Consider the following 16832-nt stretch of genomic DNA (forward strand, 5'->3'; position numbering starts at 1 on the left):
GAGAGTAGTGACTTGAAGTGAACAGAATAAATCTAGGGAATATTTCAAAGGAAGATTCTTGGAGACTCATGTTTTTGTCATTTCATTTGTGAATGAAGTTGATGATTTCTGAATACAAGCCATGAAGGAGTAGAAAGAACACCACGTCAGAAGACTAGATCCTGCTTGTTTTGTAAATAGAATTTATTTAACCTTTATAAGCTTAGGTTTTCTCATCTAAAAAAATGAGGGTAGTGACTTTTCATCACAGACTTATAATAAGAATTCAGTGTGAGGATGGAAGCCACCACCTGCATTTACAAATCCCACTACTTCCTGCACTTGAAAAATCAGCCACCAGATGGCACAGTGTGTCTTGGTCATGAGATAATTCTTTTGGGTGCTTGAGTTTCTTGAGATTTCAAAGGGTCCTTCCTCTGCCTTTTCAACTATGAAATGTTCGTTCTTTTTTAGTGTAAATAGTACTTTTCTGATACTAGCCACTAAATGTAAAATGCAGAGTAAGTTATTCCAGAAGTTAATAACATTTTAGAGATGGACGAAGCCTTAGGTATCTTAGTTGAGCCAGGAATTGGCAAGCTAGGGACCCTGGGCCAAATCAGACTTGTTATTTTTATGACCCAGGAGCTAAGAATATTTTTTTGTGTTTTCAAATGGTTACATTTTAATAGGTTATATAAGTAACTACTTAATATTTTCCATTTTGTCTCTTAGCCTGTAAATATTTACTATCTGGCTCAGAAAGAATTAGTGAGCTTGCCAAAACCAGAATTAGAGCTCTTAATGCCTAGCCCAGCACTGTCTTAATATAAAATGTACCTTTTCCTTTCTCCTTTGACTCTTAGTTACACATTCTAACCTAAGTTCCATTGCAACCTCACCCATTTATGAGAATTGCACTTTAAAACCCACCCTGGATCTTGTCCTGAAGTCAGAAGTTTTTTTCTAGACAGGCACTTGGTTCTGGGACCTCAGACCGATCTAGAGTTAAAGCTTTTGCAGTACTAGCTAATTATTCTTTCATCTTTAAGGAATCATACGTATTATTGATTTTTTTAATTGTAGTGTTTCTATAGAAGTTTGTTCTAAGTTTTTCATTCCCTTCACTCATTTCTCCTGGTTTTTTTTCCTTTCACACAGGAATGAACAAAAGATGTACATGATATTATTACTACACAAAGTTTACATAGAAAGCAAATTTCCATTCATGCATTCTGCACATATCTGTGAGGCTGCTTCCACCTATGAGCATTCTGCTAAGTTCTTCTGTAATATGGGAACATGACTGAGACACTTCAATTTAAAGTAACATAGCGCTCCCCCCAACTATCTTTCTCAAGATAGTTCCAACTTTTTGTTTAAACTGTTAGGTACAGTGAGCAAAACTGACCTAATCTGTGCTCTCACATGGAGCTTGTAGTTGGGTGAAGTGTAAAACCCCATACTTTCTTTTAGACAGTGATCATTTGTGATCAGAGCAACTGTCAGAAACTTCAGAGTGTAAGAAATCAGCTGAAACCTCCTTTTAAATCTTGTGATTTAGAGGGTTAGCTCAAGAGAAAATACCTGTCGATATCTCAGGTATCTTTGAGCAATAGCTTTTGGTGCTATAGTTACCCTGCTCTGGTGGACCTGACATTATATATGGACAGGCACTCTATGAAGATGATGTGGGTTCTGTTGGTTTGTTTTAAATTAAAATAAGGTAGTTTTAAAAACTATAGGAAACTACTGAAAAACACTTAAATCTCTGAAATGTAAATGTTCACATACAATCAGGCAAATCTGCATAAGGTCATGTAGAACTAAACAAATTTTAATCTGTGATTTCAGGGAAAATTACCAATATCTTAAAGTAAGAATTTTAATGCAACCCGATTATGTAATTTCAAGTAATTTTGTCCACAGAGTGGTTTTGGACCTTTTTATTACTCTGTCAGGATAGATACAGACCTCTCCTTACATGATCGACAATCCTTTAAGGCCAGCTATTTGTCTAAAACAAATGAATTCTTCCACAATATTTGTTGAAAACTCTTGTGTAATATAAATTGGTTTTTATTATAGTATGTTCAGTAGACTGAGTATAATTATGGACAACCCTCAGTTTGTTTGCCGGAGTCAAGAGTTAAGATTTTGATATGGCATTTATCTATAGGAATTGCAATGAAAATGAAACTGCACATTCTAGAAGTATTCCTAATCAATGCTGTTTCTTTCCACACCCCTCTTTGCCCAAAGGGAACGTGTTGAGAATACCAGTCGCCCAGGAGAAATGCAGGTAACCATTCAAAACCTAATGCCAGCGACTGTGTACATCTTTAGAGTTATGGCTCAAAATAAACATGGCTCCGGAGAGAGTTCAGCTCCACTCCGAGTAGAAACACAGCCTGAGGGTAAGTCTTCCACCTGTCTGTCAGCCCTACCTGTATGTAGGCCATAGGAAGGTCTGCCTTCCATGTGGCCTCGTGTACCATAACAGTGCAGAAGGTACCCGTTCCTTGCCATCGAGGACCTTATGAATTAGTTAGGGGAGATCAAAGTAATTCACATCAAACAGTGGCAAACAGTGTAAGGCAATAGGACTCTGCTGATACACACTCAGATTTTATTGATTCTTTAAGACCTGGCTCAGATGCCTTGTAGACTCTTTCCCTGTGATCCCACCTATATGATATTGTACCTCTGTAATTCTAAGGAAAGTAGGCAGTACAATCATTTCTTCAAGGAGTTTGATTAGAAGAAAGAGACTAATGTAGATGGAACCTGATTCTCTTGAGGGTATTTTAGGGATGGAAAGTGGCTATAACAAGTTTTGGCAAAAGACAAATTAATGGAAAGAGATTTGTACTTCATCTGAAGGTATTCAGCCTATGGCAGGAGAGGTGCAAGTGTTGAAGTCAGCCCTCAGAAAATATTTTACATACTTAGCTGAACAAACCAACTTAAAATTTTTTCCATTTATTATGCCACTGTGCAGGTGAAATTAAAGAATTTCTTAGTGCATTTTTAGGATCATATTTGTTTATGTGTATCCAATGAATATATTGAAAGTTATTTCAAGGGAATCGGGGGATTGTTTTGTTTTCCTTCCCCTTTAATAACTTAGAGGAAAGTTTCCTGTAGCAGCAGAAGTGTGACAAATCCCACTTGTCAGGCTGCACAAAAAAATGCTCTTAACATTAAGTGAATAACCATGATTCATGACTAAATAAAGCAAACAACTGTCAGAATAACCACATTCAGGTTTCTCTACTTGGGTAGCAAAACTGTCAAGCTGTGGTGCTGTTATTTAAGAAAGCTTGTTTGTTTTACATTTTGCTACGTTTTTTTTTTCCTGTTCCTTAAATCTAATGGATTCTGTTAGAGAAACACCGGCACCAGAGAAATTGTTTTTAAATATAGAATGTCTACCAAAGTGTAGGCATAGGCAACCTCTGGAATTTGTGTATAAATTGGTGGTGGAACTTGTCACAAGTTCATCAGTTAGATGAAAAGAATGTAGTAAAGAGGTACGGGAGCTGTTGTAGGAGTTAGAGCTGGACTGTCTTCCAGTCACATACATCCCATGGAGGGCGTCGTAGTAATCTTCTGACTGGTCTGCTTGAGTCCGCGTGTTAGAATCAGAACCTGTGCAGCTCCTGGCTCCACCACTCACTGACTTTCCGTCCTGTGGGAGCAGTTCTTAGCCTCTCAACCTCATCTGTAAATAGGGGTGATAATAGTGTCCCTCTCATGTGGGTTAGTGCAAAGATTAAATGAGACATAATTTAAATACATGTAAAGCATTTTAAGCGGGACTGATTGTAAGCATTCAATAAATGGTAGCTATTTTAAAAATCATTATTCTTTAGTCTTATTCGCTTACTGTTTTTCTTCCATGCATACATTTATGTGTCCTTTCTAAACACAGATCTGATCATACCATGTCATATTCCTGCTCATAATTTTTCAGTAATTACCGAACACCTACAAGAGATGAGGCAGACTCCACAGCAGCACATTAGAAGCTCTTCACTATCCGGCTGTGTCCTCCTTCTCAGCATTCTCCTTCCCACATTCATTCAGTATTCACCCTGAACCACATTATACCGTCTTCTCACATGTCCTCCCCATTGACTGGAATAATTTTTCCCTTGGTATCTGAGGAAGCTGTTCCTTCTGGCTCCCCAGAAATCTTCCCAGTCCTTCCCTTGCCTACGCACCCCCCTTTCAAAGCAGAGTTGTGTATTCTCTTTCTGTTTTCGTTACAGTCATTATGAAATCTGTAGGCACTTGTGACTTCTGCAACTATTTATATGTCTGAGTTCCCTCTATACTAGGAATTCTTTGTGGGCTGGGACTCCGTCCATCACCACATCCCCAGTGCCTGGCAAAAGAAGGCTCGCTCTTTTTTTAAAGTTTTTTACTTTAATTCCAGTATAACTAACATACAGTATTATATCAGTTTCAGGTGTACATTAGAGCAATTCAACAATTCTGTACATTACTCAGTGCTCATCAGGATACGTGTCCTCTTTAATCCCCTGAAGACTCTCTTTTTGTGATGGCTGCTTTTATGTGCTGCAGTCCTGCTGAAAAACTAGGATTTTATAAACCACAAAAAAAATTCCGCAATGTTTATTTTTTCCTTTGAATACATTTGAGATACTTCACAGATAATTTTTGGTTATAATTTGAGTCTAAAAAGGGAAATGCATTTAATCATATACTATCCTAAAACCACTTCAATCAAATCAGTTGTTTTCTCAGTTTTTATTGTTTTTAAAAACATGGCCATTATGATGTTATTGCTGAGAATGGTGATTGAGGAGTGCAGTAAATTTCATTCATATCTTGCTGTCTCAAAATTTTCTTTCTAGTTCAGCTCCCTGGCCCAGCACCTAACATCCGAGCATATGCAGCTTCACCTACTTCCATCACTGTCACCTGGGAAACACCATTGTCTGGCAATGGGGAAATTCAGAATTACAAATTGTACTACATGGAAAAAGGGACTGATAAAGAACAGGTAAAAGATGAAGCCTTTTTTGGTAAGATTTATTTACCTTAGAGAGAGAGAAAGAATGAGCGGGAGGAGCAGAGGAAGAAGGAGAGAGAGAATCTTAAGCAGGCTCCATACGCAGCGTGGATCCTGACACGGGCCTCCATCCCAGGACCCTGAGATCACGACCTGAGCCAAAACCAAGAGTCAGATGCTTAACGGACTGTGCCACCTAGGTGCCCCAAAGCCATTTTTCAATTGATTGATTGAAATAGTAGAGTTGAAATATAATTCCAAAACTCAATACTTGCTTGTCTAGAAATCTCAGAATAAAAAAGTTGTATATAGGAAATGAAAAGTCAGCAGACTCCTTTCTTTCTTTTTTTTTTTTTTTTTAAAGATTTTATTTATTTATTTGACAGAGAGAGACACAGCGAGAGAGGGGGAATAGGAGAGGGAGAAGCAGGCTCCCCGCAGAGCAGGGAGCCTGATGTGGGACTCGATCCCAGGACCCTGGGATCATGACCTGAGCTGAAGGCAGTCGCTTAACCGACTGAGCCACCCAGGTGCCCGACTTCTTTCTTTGTACCAAGTTATATTCTGTAGTTTTTATCAGGAGGGGTCACTAAACATCAAGCAATATTTCTCTGTAAATTGCCAGTGTTTCTGATCAATCTGCTTTGATTGTTAAGTAGTATTTCGTAAAAGGGATAAAAATCTGCATTGAATCACATGCAAAATTTGTATAGTTAATTCTTTATTTTGCAGCATTTCTTTTGGCTTGAGTTGTATACGTGTAAATTGTTTTATTTTATTCAAGGATATTGATGTTTCAAGTCACTCCCATACCATTAATGGGTTGAAAAAATACACAGAGTATAGTTTCCGAGTGGTGGCTTACAACAAACATGGTCCTGGAGTCTCCACACAAGATGTTGCTGTTCGAACGTTGTCAGATGGTGAGTCTTTCTTCCTTTGGAACACACATGCTTGGCGGCCCTGGTAAGGTCATGGGCTTTGATACCAAGAAGATTCAGTTCAAATCCCAGTTCTACCCCTTTTCTGGACTTTAGTTCCTTAACATGTCTGAGCATGCTTCTTTATGCATAAAATGTAGATAATACCAATTTCATTGGGTTTAAAAGATTCACTGAGAGAGGGTAGAACTTGCAGTGCCTAGTACTGAATAGTTTCTCTTGTTTTTATTTTTAGGAGGGGCTTTTGTATAAATAAATGTTGCTTGTTCATAACACAAACCATTCCAGGGCTGATGGAAGGCTGGCTTTGTTCCACTTAGCAATCATATTTGTACACCAAATAGCTCTTATTAATTCCTCAGTATTTTGTGACAGTTTCATTTCTTACCTGTGACTGAATTTCTAAGCTAAGTTATATTCATGTAACCATCACCTAGAGCAATATTTTTCAAACTATAGCTTGCCAAGGGGATTGAGTAGGTCAAGACCGGCATTTTTAATTTTAATTTTTTTTTTACTATTTTTTAAATTTAAATTAATTAACATATAGTATATAATTAGTTTCAGAGGTAGAGTTCAGTGATTCATCAGTCTTATATATCACCTAGTGCTCATTACATCATGTGCCCTCCCTAATGCCCATCACTTAGTTACTCCATCCCCCTGCCTCCCTCCCCTCCAGCAACCCTCAGTTTGTTTCCTGTGGTAAGAGTCTCTTATGGTTTGTCTCCCTCTCTGATTTCATCTTGTTTTACTTTCCCTCCCTTCCCCTATGCTCCTCTGTTTGTTTCTTAAATTCCACATATGAGTGAAATCGTATGATAATTGTCTTTCTCTGGTTGACTTATTTCACTTCACATAATACCCTCTAGTTCCATCCATGTCATTGCAAATGGCAAGATTTCATTTTATTGATGGCTGAGTAATAGTCCATTGTGTGTGTGTGTATATATATATATATACACATATATATATCACGTCTTTATGTATATATCACATCTTTATATATATAATATATATATCTTAATATATATATAAATATATATTTATATATATATATATCACATGTTCTTTATATGTATATGTATGTATGTATGTATCACATCTTCTTTATCCATTCATCTGTCGATAGACATCTTTCCAGAGTTTGGCTATTGTGGGCATTGCTGCTATAAACATTGGGGTGCAGGTACCCCTTCGGATCACTACATTTGTATCTTTAAGACCAGCATGGTTTAAAAAATATTATTATTAGAACAGAAAATAACTGTGTTTATTGCAGTTAATAAGTATATATATATTGTTTCCTAAAAGTCATAATATTTTTCAAGAATTTAGGCCTGTTTGTTTGTAGAATTTGTAGAATTTTCCTCAGTTTGGGTATGTCTAACAGGGAAATTCTATAAAAAAATAAATAAACTGGCCTGACTTCTTAAAAAATATTAGTCTCATGAAAGAAAACCAGTTGGGGGGCAATAAAAAAAGTAAAAGGACTATTCAGAGAAAAAATGGGGGATTATCATTCTAGAATCTAGGTTAAAGAAAAAGACACATGAAATAATATAAAACGTGTATTATCTTTGGCTTCTAGATCTGGGAGTAAAATAGTTATCAAGGACAGTATTAATGTTTGGTAGATGTACTGTTATGCAATTTTAAATATTAGATATGTTATTAGTTATGGTACATAATTTTTAAAAATTTTTTTGACATTTTAAAACATTAGCTGAAACACATAGCTCAGTCAGGTTCACTGCCCTGAACCTCCTTTGTAGTTTTTTCATCTGTAAAATGGGTTAGACTGTGGACTCTGAGAAACAAACTGGGAGTTCTAGAGGGGAGGGGTGTGGGGGGATGGGTTAGCCTGGTGATGAGTATTAAAGAGGGCACGTATTGAATGGAGCACTGGGTGTTATATGCAAACAATGGATCGTGGAACACTACATCAAAAACTAATGATGTAATGTATGGTGATTAACATAACATAATAAAATTTTTAAAAATCTATTATGAAGTTGTTTTACAAACATTTAAAATAAATAAATAAAATAAAATGGGAATAGTTATAGAAACTCCTTCGTGGAATTGTTGTAAGGATTAAGTACCTGCCATGTAGGAGCATGCAGCAAATCTTAGCTATGATGAAGAAGAAGATGAAGACACCAGCAGCAGCCTTTGTCGGCTGCCTCTGCAGCTAAGTCACAGGTTCTTAACAAGGAGATGATTGGAACCATTCATAGACTTTTTTTTTCAAAACACAGTTGCATAAGTCCTACTCCACAACTTCCGTTCCTGAATCTCTGGGCTGAAGCCTGATGTTCTTTTTTAGCACAAGATAGAACATTGAGCAAGACATAGTCTCTGTCCTGCAGAAGCATATAGTGCAGTGGGCACTTAGTCATATATCTGGTCACCAAATGTCAGAGAAAGGGAGAGAAAAGTTTCCATGGATGGACTAGGAGAAAAGAGTTAAAGTCAGCATTTTGTGAGTGGAGAAGAAATTAATCAGGTTTACTTAAATTCTTTTTGCTTGCTATAGTTACTACAAAGAGGGATGCTGGAAGGTGTGTGGATCATAAAATTTGAGATAGCTCTGTCTTGTGTTCTCATATGTGAGAAACTAAAGTTATGCAGCTATTTGTTTAACCAAAATAGTCCCAAACTTCTCATACTGAAATGAGTGTTCCCTGCTATAAAAGTTGCCTTGGGAAGCCAGGTGGTCCCTTTACCGAAGCTGTCATTGTAAATATCTCTTTATTCTACTTGGGAATTGTGTTCCAAACCAGTTTAGGAACCCCACAGGAATGCAGAGCTCACTGATTTATGTGCCTCGTATTTTGGACTCATAACAGCATTACCTAGTACATATACTTGCCATATTCGTTAGATTTGTTTCCAGAAAATTTGTGGCTCTTCCCCAAGACAAAGATATGCCATCAACAAGAATATTCAAAAGAATATGTTGAAGGTTCAGAATGTAGCTGGGGTCTAGAAAAGTTTAGAGTCACTGTCATATCCTTGAAATAAGTATCTGACTTCCCAAAGGTGCAACCTGACTTGGGTATGGATGCCTTTATAAGAATGTGTCTCATTTTTTTAAGTGAATCAACTGTGGCCACACCTTATCCACGTACTGCTATCAACATGAGGGCTTTGGCAGCTAGGTTTAGACCTTTCAGTTGCATAATTAGTGCTTGAGATGCGCATTTGTGTAAAGTCTGGCCAGGAATATCACATGATGCAGTGATATGTGGGTGATTGAAAAAATTTTCTTTTTTCTTCTTTTTTTTTTTTTGCCTGTCCAGTTCCCAGTGCTGCTCCTCAGAATCTGTCCTTAGAAGTAAGAAATTCAAAGGTAAACTTTATATTGCTATTCATTTTTACTGGCATACTACTAAGTCTCAGAAGGACTTATAGAGAGGGAGATTCTATATCAAAAGAATCGTACTCAAGCAGAGAAATGAGGTGTCATAGATATTACACCTTCCAATAAAGCTGGACTTAGAAACCGACTCCGTGTTTTCTGTTTAACTTTACTGCCTTTCTCTGATGCCAAGATTAAGTTAGTCTTTCTGCAGATACACTGTAGTTTGCAAATCCTGACATTATAGATCTTAACAGTTCAGAACATTGGTGATGAGGTGGAAAGAGGTAAGTTGTTTATGATACCATAGCCCCTTAGTACTGTGAAGTGAAGGTAGACATCCATCAGGACGGTGCATAGGCTCAGACTCCCTCCTGGCCACGTCCACTGTACACTGAAAGCCATGTGTGCCTCTCCAAGGCCCAAAGCCGCTTCTGGGCTACATTGACAATTGAGACACTCAGTCCTTTCAAAAAGCACCATGGGAATCCTTGTCCTTTAATTAAAAACCAGCTGTTAATTAATGATTCCCTTCTTGGAGAGTTTTAGGCAGAATTGTCTAATTTCAGCCGTTCCACAATGGAGATAGCAGAGAACCTTACACCTAACCATAGTTTACTTCCTAATCTATGTGCCTCTGACCTTATATTTTCCTTCTGAAAGCTTTTCTGAGACTTTTGCCTAAATGTCTAAATACCCAGGAGGATAAGGGCCGTGAGCATACTGCCTGCAAATATAATCTTCCCAAAAAATAATTTTGAGTGATCCCTAAGTAAAACTCTGTCTTTGCACCCTGCTGCCTTATGTCAGTGAATTCAGGATAGTAATTTATAAAACAGGACCAAGCTTTTTGATATATTCAGTCTTTTCCCTATAATCTTGTCTTTCCCAGAGTATTGTGATTCACTGGCAGCCACCTCCTCCAGCCACACAAAATGGTCAGATTACTGGCTACAAGATTCGTTACCGAAAGGCCTCCCGAAAGAGTGATGTCACTGAGATCTTGGTAACTGGGACACAGTTGTCTCATCTGATTGAAGGTAAGCTGCCTTGCATGTGGGTGAAAGGTAGGAGATGGCATCTTTCTCAGGCATTGAGTTATGCTAATCTAATGACTACTCTGAGCGGTTGACTTAAAGTGAAAACAGTTCAAAAGAATTCGTAACAGTTCAGTCTACTTCTGACTTCATAAAAGTTAATGGAACACAATCTTATAGGTTCTGTCATCTCTGAGTGTTGAGTTTTATTTCTTTACTTGTGGTTTTCTGTATTCTCCACATTTTCTTTTTTGCATGTATATACAAGAGATCTTCCTCAACTTACGATGGGGTTATGTCCCAATAAACCCATCAAAATTTGAAAATACCCTAACTCAGAAATACACTTAACACACCTAACCTGCCAAAATCATAGCTTAGCCTAGCCTACCTTAAATGTGTTCAGAACACTTACATCAGCCTACAGCTGGACAAAACCATTTAACTTTACAAAGCCTATTTTATAACAAATTATTAGATACCTCATGTACTTTATTGAATACTGTACTGAGATTGAAAAACAGAATGTAAGTGTATAAGGAGTTTACCCTCGTGACCCCAAGGCTGACTGGGAGCTGCTCCTGCCCCTCCCAACATCACAAGAGAGGATTGTGCCTCCTATCTCTAGCCTGGGAAAAGATCACAATTCAGAATTTGAAGTACAGGCTCTACTGCATGCGTATTGCTTTTGCATCGCTGTAAAGTCAAAAAATATTCAGTTGAACCACCCTAAGTCTGTACTGGTTTTTTGCAATCTCAAAACAAGGCAAAACAAAGCTATATAGGCCAAATATCTACTGTAAAGGTCTACAGAGGTCTACAAAATGATTTTTATAACACTGACACCACTCGTGTATGTGGCCTGAAACATTTGTGAATAGCTATAGTAGTGCAGTAATCTTTCTTGCTACTACTTGCTACATGATAAAGTTTTAGAGAATTCTGTCTGGGATAGCTCCTTTTGTGTAGTTTTCCCTTTATGTGCAGCAGACCAAGTGGCATATTAGGTAACAATGGGCCCTGCTCCATCTCTAATATGGGCTTCCTCTATAGATGACAGAATAGCCCCTTCTTTCTTCCCCCAGTAGGGAGAGTAGACTTGGCTCTGCAAGGGCCAGTTGGCTTTGCAGGAGAAGCATGGGAAGAAGATGAAGTGCTTTTTGCTCTTTGGATATTGGGACTGTGCTTATGAAGAATAAAGATAGATGCCCCTAAGAAACCATTTTGGGGGTTCCTAGCAGAGCTGGTAGAAGAAAACTGCAAGAATTGGAGATATTGACATCCTTATCTAAGCCCTGAGAATGAATTTCATCACCCTTGGGGAGCTCTCAGCTTCCCTTACATTGCTCCCTCCTTGGTAGAGAAGCTTGACATCAGCCACTTTCCTATGCCTCCAGGGGTCAAGTTCTTGATAGAACCAAGATCTGGGGTCAAAAAGTGTAGTGCGATGAGTTTCTAAGAATTAGGTGAGTCACTGACAGTGAAAACTTGTACTCTGGTAATCCAGCAAGGTTTTCACCTTACTCTTCACCTCAAAGATGGGATTGACTTCTTTCAAAATAGGTGAACGTTTGTCTCCAAGGGTAGCTTTCAGTCTTTGAGTTTCTTCACATGAACCCCACAGCTCTAAGCTGTGGCGAGTACACATGGTTGCAGTGGTGTTGCTGAGACAGCTCACTAAAGGAGCGTTACAGTACAATTGGTCTCGTGTGTTCTTAAAAACCAGTTGCCGTGAGAGACTCTGGACTCCGGGAAACAAACTGAGGGTTACAGAAGGGAGACCGGTGGGGGATGGGGTAGCTGGGTGATGGGTATTAAGGAGGGCACGTGATGTGATGAGCACTGGGTGTTATACACAACTAATGAATCGTTGAACACTACATCAAAAACTAATGATGTACTATATGTTGGCTAATTGAAAATTAAAAAAAAAAAAGTTGCTGATTTGACTCCAAATACAGGTAACATTTCCCATGCATAACAGTACCTGTATACCAGCTACTGTTCTTGTTGCTAATAATGTAAAAACAGAACATAGTCCTGGACCATGAGGAGGCTGTTCATTTTCTCAATGAAACGTTTGATGTGTAAGCAAAATAATCATCTTCATGGTAAAAATAGATTTTTCTTTATGGAGAAAATCATTGCATTTTAAAATCATATTTAGATTCATTTGTTTAACAGACTTTATTGAACTTGTACTAGTGTGTGCTGGTACTAGGTATATAATGGTGAGCACAAATGGACATCTTTGCTCTCTTGAAGCATTAACCTGAAGCTTGATAAGCATCAGAGAGCAATATGGATTACCAGGATCCTGTCCTGAACCACAAATTACGTGACTCTGTTTTAGCCAGAAGTAATTGTTGTTTCTTCATTCTGTACCACTCATGGCACTTAACACATTCTGCCATATCTTTATAATATGAATTGTGGGCCCTAGTTGAGTCTATGAACTCTGTAGGTAACCTGGGAGGAAAGGAACTCTTAGCCTTTTTACACATGCGTCTCTTGCTCACATGTGTGTGCACACACTCCCCCCCACCCCCACCTCTTGCTTGCTGTCTTACACTCTTAACTCTCCCCAGAGGGGAGGGAATGATAATTTGATTGGTTGAATTCTTTCAGGACCTCAGTTGAGCCATGTTTGCCAGTAGTCCATATTATTTGTCTGTTAACAGTACAAACACATGCACAGCCTTCTCTGGCACTTTCTGCTTCAGTGTGTGCAGGGAGGTGACAGGTAAACTGACTTGGGCCCAGCCATGTGGCTTCTCCTTCTGCCTTGTTTGTTGCTTTCTTGTGGGCAGACAGCTTCAGGATGGGCCTGCTGGGAACCATACCTCCCATCTCTTCTCTCACCACGTGACAGGATTCATTCACTGAGCCATCCTGCATCCTGGCCATGTTCTCTCTCTCTCTGTGGTTCTCTCCTTAGACCTTCTGTACAATGCTGCTGGCCAGAGATCCCAATATGTCAATATGGGGAGGTAGGACCATTTAAACCTTGTAAGATGTAATGCAATATTTAGTATGTAAGTGCTCTAAAGATGTATACACGTGAAGTGTACACTGAAAAATAGTTAAGATGGTAAATTTTGTTATGTGTTTTAACATAAAAAAAAGAAAAAAATGGATGCATGAATTATCTGAATAGCTGACCATATTATTGGCTGTTGCTCTACTTTGTAGGGTAGACTTTTACATGTGGATTTTTGTTGTCTTCAGTACATTGGTAAATTTATTACTCATAGTCATTATGAAAAATTGCATGAAAGAAAGGCTTTATTCCTCTTATTGTATATACTTATGGGTAGGTAGGCTGTTGTGAAATAGATTTGTAGGCCTACTCTTGTCACGGGGTGGCTCAGAGAACAGAGATGAGGTAACCCAGCAGGAATTACATCTTTTAATTCCTTTCCGTCTTGGGTGTCTTCTGAGACCAACTGACTTTGTTCCATTGTCATGACTCTTTCATTATCCTTGACCTCTTTTTCACCTTAGCTTCCTTAGTAACAAAATGAAGGGATTACATTAAATGATCTCTGAGGGGCCTTCAAGCTCTTAAAAAAAAAAAGGATCTGTAATCTCCTGGGAACTCTGGTCACTGGTTTTCCTCTCGAATGTGTGGGCTTCAGCCTCTGCTGGAGATGTGGGAGCTCGGCTGTGCTGTGGAGATGTATTGCGTGTGCTCTCTAACTTTAACCGAAACTTCATCAAGATGGTAGCTGTGTACTGATTTGGAGGGTGAGATACTCAATGAGAAGTTGTTAATCTTTTGTTTTCCAGACTCTTATTTCAGCTTGTATTTTTTTTTTTTTTTTTTTTTTTTTTTGTCGTTTGGGTCTCAGGTCTTGATCGGGGGACTGAGTATAATTTCCGAGTGGCTGCTCTAACAGTCAACGGCACAGGCCCGGCTACTGACTGGCTGTCTGCTGAAACTTTTGAAAGTGACTTAGATGGTAAGAACAACAGTCTACAGGATTGGGAGAAGCTAGGTACTGACTGACTGTAGGCAAATTAGTTAAACTGGAAACCCACAGATTTGGGGGCATATATGGCTTAAGTCTGTGAACTTTACCGTATTACACTCCTGTCATTACTGTAATGCAGCCAGTCTCCTGGAATGCTGCCCCTGCCCCCGCCCCACCCCCACCCCAGTGGCTTTTACAACCTGTCCCTTCCAGCAGGACCAGAACAAATAAGTCTAGTTTTTTATCAAGGCCACTGAATAGATGAATGATCTGAAATTTAACACTGAGCCACATCAATCCGCCTTTTTCAGCTACGGTTTTCCTTTTCCCTTAGTCCTGGACACCTTGCCCTTTCCCTACCTCTTTATTCAGTGAGCACCTTTATGTAGGTGTGTATATGCCTTTATGAGACACAGGTGCTGCACTTGGGAGACCAAACACCTGGGTCCTTATTCTCATTCTTGGTTTGCTAATTTTTAAATTTAGATAGCAAGTTATATCTTGAAGTAACAGATTTGAAAGATACACTATAAATTACTACCTGATTTAAGCCTCTTAGTCTCCCACCATTTAAATCAATATGTGGTTCTAAAGTTTCCCTTTTTCTGACTTATATTACTTAGGGGAGTAAATAATTGATACAGTCGCTGTAATGTGATACTTGATCATCTGTTGACAACAGGCTTCTAATTAGTTGGTGTTATGCCTTTCTCATTCCACCTAGTTGAGTCTGGGACTCAGATGTGGGACCAAGAGGAATGAATAACTATTGAAAGGCAGTTTGTTTCTCTCCATTGGGTAGAGGTTCTTAGATCTCCTTGTCTTCCCTTCCAAATTAATACTGCATTGTCTTGTATTTCAGGCTGTTTGGGTTTTGCTTTCTTCTTAGAATATAGTAAAACCATGAGCCATACTTCACTATACATACAGATTCTCTGTGAATTCTTGGGCATAATGGAAAAATCTTAGCCCCAAATAATTTGGCAGGAGGCTAAACACCATGCCCCAAGGATGGTAAATATTCTAAAGTCTTGCTTTTCTACTTTCTTTCCCAGAAACTCGTGTTCCTGAAGTGCCTAGTTCTCTTCATGTCCGGCCACTGGTTACTAGTATTGTAGTAAGCTGGACTCCTCCAGAGAATCAGAACATTGTGGTCAGAGGTTATGCCATTGGTTATGGCATTGGCAGCCCTCATGCCCAGACCATCAAAGTGGACTATAAACAGCGCTATTACACCATCGAAAATCTGGGTATGTATGCTAAGTAGAAGAAGTAATTGCATATGGGATTTCTTTCTTTTGATATTTGATTGTATGATAATTTTATTTTTACAGAAAACTTTAAAAAATACTACAAAGAGGGGCGCCTGGGTGGCTCAGTCGGTTAAGCATCTGACTTTTGATTTTGGCTCAGGTCATGATCTCAGGTAGGGCTCTGCGCTGGGCACAGAGCCTGCTTAAGATTCTTTCTCTCCCCCTCTTTCTCTGCCCCTCCCCCACCCCACTCACATTCTCTCTCCCTCTCAAAAAAAAAAAAAAAGTAGAGAATTTCTATATATTCTTCACTAAGAGTGCCCAAAAGTTAACATTTCACCACATGTGCTTTATCATTCTCTGTCTTCCTGTACATATATATTTTTTCACTGAGCCATTTGAGAGTAAGTTACAGATGGGATGCCCCTCCACCCTCTGATACTTTAATGTGCTTTTCCTAAAAATGAGGGCATTTTCTAATATAACTACAGTACAGTTATCAACAAATTAACACTCAGACAATATCTCTAGACTTCATTTATATTTTACTAGTTGCTCCGTTAACGTCCTTTTAACAAAAGAAAAACATTTTTTTCTGGTCCAGGATCACTTGTTGTATTTAGTTATCATGTCTCATTAGTTTTCTCTTGATACAGAACAGTTCCTTGGTTTTTTCTTGTATTTTATGACTATGACATTTTTTTTTATTAAAGATTTTATTTATTTATTTATTTGAGAGAGAATGAGATAGCATGAGAGGGGGGAGGGTCAGAGGGAGAAGCAGACTCCCTGCTGAGCAGGAAGCCCGATGTGGGACTTGATCCCGGGACTCCAGGATCATGACCTGAGCCGAAGGCAGTCGCTTAACCAACTGAGTCACCCAGGCGCCCGACTATGACATTTTTGAGAAGTATAAACCATTTATATTTTATAGAATGTCTCTTAGTTTAGACTTGCCTAATATTTCCTCACTACTCTCAGCTTATGCATTTTTGGAAGGAATAGCATACATACATTGTGTTCTTGTCAGTACATCGTATCAGGAGGCACATGAAAGTCTGGTGCTAGTGATGTTAACTTTAATCACTTAGTTCAGAGGGTATCTGCTACATTCCCTAAAGTTATTGTTTTCTCCTTTAGAATTAATAAATACTTTGTGGGGGAAATACTTTGAGTCTTTGTAAACATCTTGTTTCTCGTCAAACTTTCATTCACTAGTTTTAGCGTCTTTAGTAACAGTTAT

The 16832-nt window shown here is 38.6% G+C and overlaps 1 protein-coding gene across 9 annotated transcripts in view; it reads left to right on the plus strand.

Annotated features, from left to right (window-relative positions):
• The window catches only part of NEO1 (neogenin 1), a 251030-nt gene that overhangs the window by 196478 nt on the left and 37720 nt on the right, over positions 1–16832 (plus strand). For all 9 annotated transcript variants that reach the window (XM_032417572.1, XM_032417574.1, XM_032417570.1 and 6 more), the window contains exons 10-16: positions 2242–2396; positions 4863–5011; positions 5805–5943; positions 9267–9316; positions 10218–10365; positions 14214–14324; positions 15392–15586. In XM_032417572.1, the coding sequence (XP_032273463.1) occupies positions 2242–2396; positions 4863–5011; positions 5805–5943; positions 9267–9316; positions 10218–10365; positions 14214–14324; positions 15392–15586 (947 nt within the window). The remainder of the gene's footprint in view (positions 1–2241; positions 2397–4862; positions 5012–5804; positions 5944–9266; positions 9317–10217; positions 10366–14213; positions 14325–15391; positions 15587–16832) is intronic.

Source organism: Phoca vitulina, unplaced genomic scaffold (genome assembly GCF_004348235.1).
Source record: "Phoca vitulina isolate PV1807 unplaced genomic scaffold, GSC_HSeal_1.0 scaffold20, whole genome shotgun sequence".
Classification (NCBI taxonomy): Eukaryota; Metazoa; Chordata; class Mammalia; order Carnivora; family Phocidae; genus Phoca; species Phoca vitulina.